This window comes from Carassius gibelio, chromosome A11 (assembly GCF_023724105.1).
Source record: "Carassius gibelio isolate Cgi1373 ecotype wild population from Czech Republic chromosome A11, carGib1.2-hapl.c, whole genome shotgun sequence".
Classification (NCBI taxonomy): domain Eukaryota; kingdom Metazoa; phylum Chordata; class Actinopteri; order Cypriniformes; family Cyprinidae; genus Carassius; species Carassius gibelio.
The window spans coordinates 6503794-6515968 of NC_068381.1; the positions used below are offsets into that span (position 1 = coordinate 6503794).

A 12175-nucleotide genomic window follows, 5' to 3' on the forward strand; every position below is an offset into this window, starting at 1 on the left:
GACATTACGAGGACAACGCCCACCAAGTTGCGGCGCTATTTTTGTAAACAGTGAAACAGGTAACGTAGAGGAATCAAGTGAGTTCCCCGAAGGCCCTGACACGCACCAGCTAAACGAATAAAAAAATATAGCTACCGATCAACCAATCAGAAAATAGCATTGCTGTATCCGGGTAAGATTTTTACAGGCTCGTGTGCAACACAGATCCAGACGCTCGCTGAAGTAGGTAACGTTACGGTTACAGACTTGTCAAGACAATGACACAGATTTTCACTATATGTTTTTTTTTTATCAATATATTAATTTAACATTTTTTAAAAACAGTCTAAGATATGTTTTGGTCTGATGGTTATTATGACCCCGACACGCACGCAATTTTGGCCATTATACGTGGTCGGCCGTAGCTTTTGTGCCTATTATTAGCCCACTATTATTTTTTTATTGCCAAATTAACACGTTGAAGAGGATGCGGGGCTACTCTGATAGTTTTATATAAGAGACTTCTATAATAGGCCTATTCAAAATACTTGTATGGCAGTATCCATAATAGTTTGAATTATTTTTTGTTTTTTCTTTCCTTTTATTTTTACTGCACCTCATCCTGGTCCCCATTTTGAAAACGTTTTGCCTAGGCTATTTCATTATATTTTATCCAATGTATAATATTGATTATTGCATTCGTCTATTTCAAAGATGTCAGGGAAGAGGCAAAGGATCAATCTTTCATGCTTTGTTCTAAAAGATCTGGGCCCATATTCATAAAGAATCTTAATGCAAAAAGTAGTTCCTAGTGACAAAATTCTAAGAAAATTCTTAGAAATATGGGCGTTTACTTTTAAAATTAAAGAAAAAAATCCTAGTTAAGAAAAAAGTAATTCAGAAAGCATCTTATCCCTTAAAAGAGGTCTTAAGGTAAAATTTGTTATGAGCACAGACGAGGACTTTTAAGAGGCTTAAGAGTTTCTTTAGCAGAGGAGAAAATGGCAGAAAGATGAAGAGGCAGAAGAAATGTGTTGCAGACAATGGATGACAATGAGTTAATAAGACGGTATAGATTATATATAATTTAATATAATATAATTTAATATATAAATTAAAGTAATCACTACATTACGATATTTGGCAAATGGGAACATGCAACAATGCAATAGTGATGATTTGAGTCTGTCACAACCTTCTGTAAGCAGAGTGATCACACAAACAATTACAGCACTTTCAGAACATCTTATTGTGTTCGCAGTTCATTTCGTTTCCACTGGACATTCCCACCTTACAGGCTCAAAAAACTGCATTTATGAATATAGCAGGCTTATAGGTGCGCACAAGCAGGGAATGAACCGTTAATAGTTTGTGCTATACGCTCCCATGTCTGCTTCTTGCCCTTGCTGTGTCTGAATTTTCCTTTAAGAATGTCCTGGTGTTCATCCACTAACTGGGGTAACAGTAAACACTGTTCCTCTGTCCAGTTTGGCTTTCTCGCCCTTCTTGGCTTTGATTCCATGTTTGATACATTAGAACCAACATTCAAACCGCCACTTAAATAGGACAGCAATCACTGTAATTAGAAAGAGTCGAGCAATTTTTATCATTCTAACCAATCAAATATCTTATAGGAAATTAAAAGCATGGTAAATAAAAAAATAGAATTCATATACACACATATAATGTGTGTGTGTGTGTGTGTGTGTGTGTGTGAGAGAGAGAGAGAGAGAGAACGGTCAAATAGGAAAAATTACGCATGTAAATTCAAAGTGAGAATTAGAATAGACCCTATACTTAAAATCACTCTTTTTTTCCTTCTTGGACTACCAACCAATCACAGTCTTCAAAAGATTGTGTCATACATAGCAACGGGGTCAACCCCGCCTCCTCACTAAGATGAACGTTTTTGTCTTTTCCTTAGTCAGAGTTGCTCTCAGATCGGTCCCGAATTGCTTTAAAGCTAAGACTCCTATGTAAAAGTTTTTAAGCTAAATTAAGAGTTTTCTGAGAGGACTTTCTTAAAATCATTATGAATGCGGGCCCAGCTCCCTAAAAAGGTGGCTAGGTCAGAGGTGGAGGCTGTGGAGAATACAGTAGGGGAGGGAGTGCCAGTAGAGGATGGGTGCATGGAAGAGACTGTGGAGGACCATAGAGGAAACAGTGGAGAAGCCACTGGAAACAGGGAAAAAGAGAGGGTTATGTAGAGCAGCCACCTGTAGGTGTTCCTTTAAGAAGGAGTGGTCAACACGATGGCCATTCATCACAATGGGAACCACCAGCTCTTTTTACTGGTGCTTAGTCTGCAGACAAGAGAACTCCTGTGTCCATCAAGGTGTGAGGGACATAAGCAGGGAGGCTTTCTAAAATAGCTGCATTAGTGTTAGTGCTCGCTCATTCAAATACCTATGCTGAGAGGGTTTTCTCCATGGTGGGATTAAACAAGACCAAAACCAGGAACAGCTTAGCACTTGATGGAACTGTGAAAAATGGCTGGCCTGGAACCACAGTGCTTCAAATGGGAGCCACCAACCCCTGGCCTCAAAACCAGCTACCAACACCTACAATAAACAACACTGACCATTTTCTCTCTCTCTCTCTCTCTCTCACACACACACACACACACACACACACAAATAAATGCTGAATTAAATAAATATTATTTTATTTGTAAGAATATGTGTCATTTATGAGATCAGACACCCGTCCCCATCAAACCCCTGCCGCCATCGCGACCGCGGGCAAAATCTCACTCTGAACTCAGTTCAAAACTTGAGAGCCCTGTGTATGGATGTATATTTTTCAACGGCTCTGGATGTACCCATAGACTGTATAACGTATAACGTTATCACGTGACTGCGAGACTTTTATTATGAACTAATTGACTTCCGGTTGTGTAAGACGCGCAAGTGTTTATATGTCTCCTGTCTGCACATTTCCTCTGTCTTTGCCAATGTATTTGTACCTTCGTTCTTTGGTGATCGACTGCTAGACCGCTTGCTTCCGGCAGTAGTGAAGGACTCTGATGTTGTCGCGCGTTGCTGAACGCGTCACGTGACGGCGGTAAGTGACTCCGTGCCATCATGTTCAGTAACTTGCTTACATGCCATCCTGCAGCGAGCTGAATAGATATACATGTATGGATGTGCAAACCTAAAACACTCCGCTACTGACTTCAGCAGAAGTCTGTCCTCCTAATTATGTCTCAATTTGCTCTACGTAATGTTCTATCGGACTGACAACAACACAAAAGATTTCATGAAATGTGCCCATATCGTCATATATGATTTATAATAATTATTATAAATCTTCTGAAGTCATATGACAGATTTCTGTGATGAACAGGCTGTATCCTCTTTGCTTTAACCTCTCAAAACAAATATGGTGTCATTAGATGAATCTTTAGAAAATGTCATTGATTAATTCTTGTTTCTTGCACTAAGGTTGTAATCGGAGTCTAGAAACTGTCAACAAGATCTATTTTGTGCATGTAGAAGTGGATCCATGGGTGTCCTGCGGGTGCTGTCAGTCACCATGGGAAGGATCAGCACATTTAGGTCTTATCAGATCATGCTGCTCTTTGCTGCAGCCTTGGCAGTGGTGGCCTTCTACTACTTTGGCTCCGAAAAGCAGAACTTCTCGAGCACCACAAAACGGATCAAGGAAACACAAGCAAGCCACAACAGCAACCGTGATGATGCAGATCTTTCCATAGACATCCGATCTGGACGTTCAGAAAGCAGAACAGGAACTGGAGATGACCTGGATGGAAAGCCATCACGATTTCATGCTCTCATGATGTTCACCAAGGTTTACAAGAGCTTGAGCTTGCAGAAGAAGTTCCAGGTGGCCATGCGCTCCATGGTCAAACACGGACGCTTCCTGGAGGATGAGATGCTGGTTCTCCATTACGTCTCTGATGCAGGTAGTCAGGAGCTGGGGGAGAAGATGCTTCCTGAACTTCTCCTGGATGCAACTTTCCGGTACGAGGTATGTACAGTGACCCTATCATGTTTTTCAGTGTGCTTCATGTTTTTCAGTGTGTTTATCTCATGTTTTGATGTCTTTAAAATAGATTTCAATGATAATAATAACAATGTGTTGTTGTTATTTAGAGTAGTAGTAGTACTGTCAATAATCCCCTTCTGATACATTTATATTATTATTATTATGTTAGATTACATAAAACATGCTGTAAATTGTGTGTAATAATAATAATAGGAAATAATAATAGAAAACACAAAATAATTATTATTTTCATTATTATTTCATTAGTTATTTATAATATTGTTTTATTATATTATATAACATAAACATACTTTACATAATACATATATCTTTACAAATAAATAGATAAAAAACAAATTCAAAAACCAGTATGCATATACTGTTGTTGGTTTATTATTAGTATTACAGTAGTTATTTCTTTATTATATAGACATACTATACATAATATAATATAATATAATATAAAATAATATTCAGTACTGTGTGTTTTAGTTTAAGTTGCCAACAAGAGGTTTGGTTTGTAACCTTAAATTTGGAACCTTTTTTTGTTTTTTTTTGTTTAATGCATGAAGACATTTTCTGCGTTTTCTAAGCACAGCAGATGGCAGTGCAGGAAAGCTGAACTCAGACAGTTGCTTTGCACACATCATCCACAGGACTAGAGGTCACGCAGCAGACTTTTCCTTTAGATCAGCTCACAGAAGAACAACACGCAGCTCTCATACAGCAGTGCTCCCTCAGGGCCGCTCACGCTCTGGAACTGATCTTTTAGTTCATCAAAACAACTAGGGTCATTCTGTGAGCACATAAATATTATGACATTGAGATTGTCTTTATTTTTTGTGGATATTTTTGAGATAAGCATAATTTGCTACTTAAAAGTCATTGTAAATGTGATTTACACTAAAAGATGGAAATCATTTTCTTTTCACAAAATTATGGTACATTTGAACACACAAAAATGAAAATGCTATGACAATTTACCGACCCTAATGTTACAATAAATCATGTTTTAGTATTTTTTTCTGAGGGTTTTCAGAGAAATGGCTGTATGTCGGTTACACGGGGGCAGTGTTACTCTACCACAATGGCTTTTTGTGATTCCTCTTTGAGCTTCAGGATCTTTGTTCTGATCCTGCCGTAGAGGATTTGTCTGTTTTACCATTAAGTAAACTTGGCCTAGTTCAGAGAGATAGTTGGTCAGGTTGTCACTGGACTTTTTGAGTTTCAGATTTTTTTTCTCATATGATTGATTAGATCGATCTGGTTCATGTAGTGAGCAGACAGCAGTGTTTCTGCCTAGCAACGGCCCTGTTGCCGGGCATTAGTGGAGGCTGATCCTCTGTCCTGGACAGGCGGATGGACAGTAGCTCAGTTTAGCAGCAGGGATGCTGTGAGACTGAGGTTCAGATTACCTTCCTTTAATCCTGACTCTTTTCAATACACACACACACATGCACACAATGAGATAATGAGTATTTGGCTTAATGCAACATCCTATAATCATCATTACTACCCACCCCAACATGTGCTGTAACATTTCGGTTAAAACCGTTTACACACACATATGCACGCAGATTCACAAAACAGCAGTTTATATAGATGTTTTGGAATTACAAATAAGACGGCATTCTGTTTTTAGTGACAATTAATTGTTTTTATTGCTGCCAAAAGCATTATGTAAGAGAAAGCATTTTTATCTAAATTACAGCAGCGCATAATAATTCATACTATGAGCAAGTTTTATGATTATCGAGTGAAACTGAATGAAAACTTAAATACAGCACTACAGTATTTTCCGGACTATAAGTCACACTTTTTTTCATAGTTTGGCTGGTCCTGCGACTTATAGTCAGGTGCGACTTAACAAAATTAATTTGACATGAACCAAGAGTAATGAACCGAGAGAAAACATTACCATCTACAGCCGCTAGAGAGCGCTCTATGCTGCTCAGTGCTCCTGTAGCCTACCTATGAGCAGCATAGAGCGCCCTCTCACGGCTCTAGACAGTAATGTTTTCTCTTGGTGCTTGGTTCTAAATAAATGCGACTTATAGTCCAGTGCGACTTATATATGTTTTTTTCCTCATCATGACGTAGTTTTGGACTGATGCGACTTATACTCAGGTGCGACTTATAGTCCGAAAAATACGGTAATTGTAGTAGTAGCAATAATAATAATAATAATCATTTTTTATAATGGTTCAAAACTAATGTAAAACTAAAAATTATTTGATTTTATTGTATTATATTAGATTAAATTATTAGATGTGCCGACATACAATGTATATACAATAATAACATTAATAATAAGCCATTCACAAGCATATAGTTATTTTAGATATAATTATGTGGTTGGGGTAGCATGTGGTTTATAGGGAAGACTGTCTTTGTCTGCGGGCTATAGACTGAACCTGGTCTCGCTTTTAAAACTGAACTGCGCAGACACAGAGCGTGTGGAAAGTTCCACTGTCACTGTAGGCTCCCAGACTCCCACACAGTCTCATGACATGAGAGGGAACCAGAATGAGTTCATCAGACATGTTCTCAGGGAAGGGATGTCGGCACCATCAGCTTCTTCTGGGGATCATTAGGGGTCATTCTTTGAGCTCTCTAAGGGAAACTGAAAGAAGCGAGTGAAAGCTTAATGATTTAAGTGTTGCATTCTTTGACTGTTGGTGTTTACTGCACTGGCAGATAGAGGTAGATGGTGGTCACATATTGCATTTTAAAATGGCCATCATGCTAAACTGATTTAAAGCATGGTTTACCATAGTAGTATCATGGTATTCTATGAAGTATATTGAAGTGATGTTGTTCATTCTATTTGATAACTTCACTGTGACGTGGTGCTTTTTAGTTTAGATATGGCGAACATATTCTCAATGACTATGATGTTAGAATTCCTTCACAGAACATTCAGATTGTCAGTGATATTTATGCATACACAGTCTAACTTTTTTATAGATCACACCTCCAGAACTATTTGGAAAGTTAGAAACGCATAAAATGACCATCAGGCTCTGCTCCGAGTCCCCATGGGCATTAAAGGGTTAGTTCACCCCAAAATGAGAATTAAGCCAACTCACCCTGAAGTCAACCTAGGTGCATATGACTTTCTTCTTTAGTACAACATTTCTAAGAACCACTTTGTTGATCATATTAATCACATTTGGTACGAAGCTGCTCTTATATCTTTTCGTTCTACACCTTGGGACTTTATACCTCCTCGCAGACGGCAATAACTGAAACTGTGCAGGGGGTGAGAGTCATCATCTAGGATTGAGAAGGCCATCCTTTGTAACTGTTTGGTATACAGGGAAGCCACTCCTGGTTTAGACTCACCTATCAAACGGCCAGACCATTTTACTATCTGGTCTAACTGATTTTTTGCCTTTAAAGATATATGACCACAGATATATGGTCACTACTTAAGTGGCGGTCACACTGCACTTTTCGGTTCATTGACTTCCATTCATACGCATGGGAATGCGTCAGACCAGAAAAGCAGGCTCATGCGAAAAATTTCGCATTTCACTGCGTTTGAAAGTTCAAGCTTGGTGAACTCTGACCTGCGAATTCGCATCACGTGAAGTCGTGTGACCAGTAGATGATCGATATCTCACTGCGTGACCTCTCTGTACAGAAATAAAAAAATGAAGGAAGTGCTAATTTTATTAAAACATTTGTATTGTTAAGTGTGTATATACTTGTATAGAGAGCGAGAGAGACAGAGAGTACAATATAATAAGACGCTTTCGACGCCGTTGCAAAAGACACAGTACAAGCAAATATTAATCCATGTTGTGATAACTGAGGGGGGACCGTTATATCTTCCTCCCGCCCATATTCGCAGCGGTGTCCGAAATAATTTCGCACGTTCAAAGGCTAGTGTGACCGCCCCTTTAGAAGTACAAAACTAGAGAAGTAAAGAAGAATTTTTGTAAAGAATTTGTAAAGAAGAATGTCGGAGGTTCAGCCCCCGGGGGCCTTGTGAGGCACTTTTTTTTTTAAAGATGCGCTTTTTATTAAACTTCTCTTGAAATTATGCAGTGCAACATCTGCTGATTGGCATCAAACAGCTTGAAAGATCAAAGACAATTTTAAAAATAACTCTGACTGGATTCGTCTGAAAGATTCAGTCATATACTCCTAGGAAGACTTCTAGAGGAGTAATTTATGGCCTTATTTAAATTTTTGGGTGAACTAACCCTTTAACACTGTCAGAAGCCTTTAAATGAATATTGCACAGCACTTCATGTGCTAGTAATAGAGATTACACTGAGCTCTGTCTGCGGCTACACTCTGAAACTCATACAAATTCCTGGAAGAGTTAGTCGATTCCTGCAGTTACTCAATCTATAAAATGAGCATAGCATTTACTGGTTTAGTTTCAGTTCCTATTTATTACTTCTCTTGAAGTGAAATGGCAGTTTTATTGGAACTGAAATGAATGAATCAGTCCTCTTTGAAGTTCTTATAAACAAGTTTCCTGTTATTTTCTAACTGCTTCTGCATTATTTACCAGTGGCTTTAAAGGTGATATCACAAATAAACTGTGATAGAATATTAAATGCATTGCTCCCAAACTTGATATTTGAGCATTTGTTTTTTAAAATGTATTATACTCACAAACACTGTATTTATTTGATAGAAAATACAGTAAAAACAATAGTATTGTGAAATATATATATATATATTTGTAATTTTAAATAAGTTTTGTATTTAAATCTATTTTAAAATGTAATTTATTCCTATATGACAAAACTAAATGTTGAGCTTTTTGCATTACTCCAGTCTTCAGGATTATATGTTTCTTCAGAAATCATTCTAATATTCTGATTTGCTGCTTAAGAAACATTTATTTTTAGTTTTCATTGTTGAAAACATTGTGCTTCTGTTTTTGTGGAAACTGAGATACTTTTTTTTTCAGGTTTTTATGATGAATGGAAAGTAAAAATATTTTTTAACCTTAAAAATGTTTTGCTGTCATTTTTGAACAATTGAATGTGTCTTTGGTTCTTTCAGGAATCCCAAACTTTTGAATGACATTCTTTATTGACATTCTCTAATTCTATTTGGAATTTTTGAGTTTGCAACAGATATTTTATTACATTGGATCATATCTTTTGACTGAAAAGAGAAGCACATTCTGTAAGTAAAAAAACTAAAGATTTAAGGTCTTTTGCATGTGTTTTTCGTTTTTTTGTATTCACCATTCTTTTCTATCAAAATGCATGCTACGGATGCGAAAATGCAAAAAATGTAACCTTGATCTGAATTTTTTTGATGGATGAAAGTTTTGGAGGCAGTGTGTAAGCATGACGTGACATGACAATGTGAGGTCGCTTTTATTTTTCAAAAATTTCGGACTTTTTGAAGAAACTGTGTTTCGGCGAAAATCTGCCTTTATATACAACAAATATTTGTCTAACTGTACTTTTGCACTTTCTTCCACACAAATGAGACTAAACTTTGTTGTAGTATCGAATGTGTTTCTTGAATTTGAGCTTGTTCTGAATTAGTGCTTTTGTTTCGCCAACTGAAGGTGGAATTCTAATTCTATGGCAGAAACATACTACCTTTGGTATCAAAACCTTAATGGGAAATCTGTGATGAATGAACAGCCCCCCTCACCCTGCCACATCAATCCTCTTTGTGCAACTTAGCATTAGATACACATTATCTGATTGTACGAATTGAGTCGACGCCAAAGCCTTGCATTGCAGAGCAGGATTGGGGGGCCGATTTCACTGCAGACAAACACTGGTATTGTGTGTTTTCAATGAAAGGAACAGTAAAAGACACCTGTCAAGGTTCACTGAGCCAAATAGTGAACACCTTAGAATGAAATCTCAGTGCCAAAACCCCAGCGAACGGTTGAAATACAGCTCACTCCCGTTCTTCCATGCACAAATCTACAAATATGTAGTGTCAGTTTCACTAGGGTCACAAAAATACCCTTGTTTAACACAGATATTGTCTGTTGTCTATTCCAGGTGGTGTTTCACAATGTAGATGCCCTTACTGAGAAATTATTCCCCATCGTGGAGGCCATGCAGAAACACTTTAGTGCAGGTTCTGGCGCGTACTATAGTGACGCCATCTTCTTCCTGTCGGTGGCCATGCATCGCATCATGCCTGCAGGTGAGCTGCGTGACTTGATGTGTTGAGTTGTTAATAGGCATAAGAAAAGCAATCGAAACTTTTGGTTTGCTGTTGATTTTTGTTATGCTGAGCTTATATTGTATGGTAGAGTCGTGACAAATTTCAGCTTTGTCGACAATAAAAGGTTCAAAAAACGAAATTGCAATAATAAAGACATCGAACCACATAAAGGCCATGATTTTTATGTGGTTTTTTGTTCTTTGTTTTAATTGTTGAGAAGACATGTTTTTAATGATTATACCAAAAATCAAACCAAAAATTATACTTTTATTAGCAGAAGTATAGTTTTTTTTTCTTCATTTTTTTTTAAACCTTGAGAAAGCAGGTTATTAAATAAAACTTTTAAAATCAAGCTAAATTATACTCTATTATGATTATTGATAGAAATTTTAATAATTCAAAATTTAAATTTAATTAAAAACAGATATACTCAACAAGTATAAACAAGTATACTGAAATTAATACTTTAATAATAACATTTAATTATTATTTTGGTGTATTTTCATTTTATTTTTCGTGTATAGTGTATAACTCTTGCTCATTTCTAAGTGCTCTATTAAATCATATATTTTTAAGTGAATAGACAAATTTGTTTTGTTTAAACTTTTCATGCAATTTTGATTTTGTCACCTTTAGCACTTCCAGTTTATGTTTACAAGTTATAATCTGTCTGTTTAGAAAGTCATAATTATTATCCTGATTAAATTAGGACTAAGCCACTTTTTCTTAAATGTATTGTGACCCAACTTTTCCATTTCAAAAGTGGCAGCTGCAGAACATTCGGTGTTCATGTAAACTTCCCCTTCACACTTCCTCCTCACATTTTAACCATGTATTCTAAAGGTCAGTACATCCGGCCATCTGAAAGCGGCCCTCAATCAGTCAGGCCGTGAATGGATTTGGAAACGAGGCCGCTGATGTCAGATGTGCCGACTCACTCACAGGTGCTGAATTGGCACATGGCACGGTGCTGGGCAGAGAGGATGGAGGGAGGGGGGCAGGACGGGGCGGGACGGTTCAGTCGATCGTCCTCTGTGACACTGCTGCTTCTCGCACACATAGCCATCGGCCACTCAATCTCTCACGCTAAAACAAATGGGTATCCATTTGAGATTTTTTCATAATGAACATTAAAGTGGATATCTGACAAATTTTCTACATAGCGGTGCTAGCTTATGTTTCTTGCATCACTCTGCAGTATCTTTTCTTCATTGACGATAAAAATATTATAACTGTCCTTTTAAGCCTAAAGTCTGAAAATGCTTCTATTGTGCAATTTTTTTTTACATTTTATTAGCGTGATTTGAGAAACAGCCAAATAACAGATTTACGCTGATTCTATTTAAATAAATTCATATTAAAAAGATTAAATAAAATATTAGCATATATTTAATTATACAAGTTCAATAAATATATATATTTTTTACTTATATACAGTATTATGTTCTTGATTTAGATTAACAGACATTAGTGTTAAAATCAATGCACACCCAAACTGAATGCTAAGTGCTTTGCATCTTTAGTAAGCATTGTTTATTTCAAAAGCATTTTAAGTGATTAAATTTAATTCTAAAATTATAATACAGCTTATAGTCTCTCCCTTGTTGTTCACCTTGTTGCTCTGAAATAGTTTTCTTTGGCCAGTGACCTTTGGAGACCTCAGTCACCACTGCACCAGAATGCCTTAAAGATGTCAGAAAATAAAAAGTCTGAACTAGCAACAACTCTCTGAACCTATAGTGGACCCTGGGAATTGGAACGTTTAGAATGAATGCACATTCTACGAACTGAGATTCACCGAAAACCGCTGCCAGCACTTTAGTAAGGCCACGAGGGATGTTCGGGTCGATTTGTTTGCGAATTTCTGTCAGGCATTTGAGTCCATTCTCACTGAGAAGATATCTGAAATGAAATGCTTTAGAAATGTAAGATTCGGAAATCGATAGCTTGTTGCTCAATCGTGGAGTTTTTGTTCCTTTTAAAGTCAGTACCCTTTGAATGTGTGCGTGTTTAATATGTG

At 37.0% G+C, this 12175-nt stretch overlaps 1 protein-coding gene across 2 annotated transcripts in view; it reads left to right on the forward strand.

Moving 5' to 3' along the window:
- Positions 1-2849: 2849 nt before the first annotated feature.
- xxylt1 (xyloside xylosyltransferase 1) overlaps positions 2850-12175 on the forward strand; it is a 53968-nt gene continuing 44642 nt past the window's right edge. Inside the window, exons 1-3 of one of the 2 annotated variants that reach the window (XM_052609483.1) lie at positions 2850-3042; positions 3423-3969; positions 9987-10134. In XM_052609483.1, the coding sequence (XP_052465443.1) occupies positions 3484-3969; positions 9987-10134 (634 nt within the window). In that variant the 5' untranslated portion in view covers positions 2850-3042; positions 3423-3483. The remainder of the gene's footprint in view (positions 3043-3422; positions 3970-9986; positions 10135-12175) is intronic. The other variant, XM_052609484.1, reaches the window with a different exon arrangement.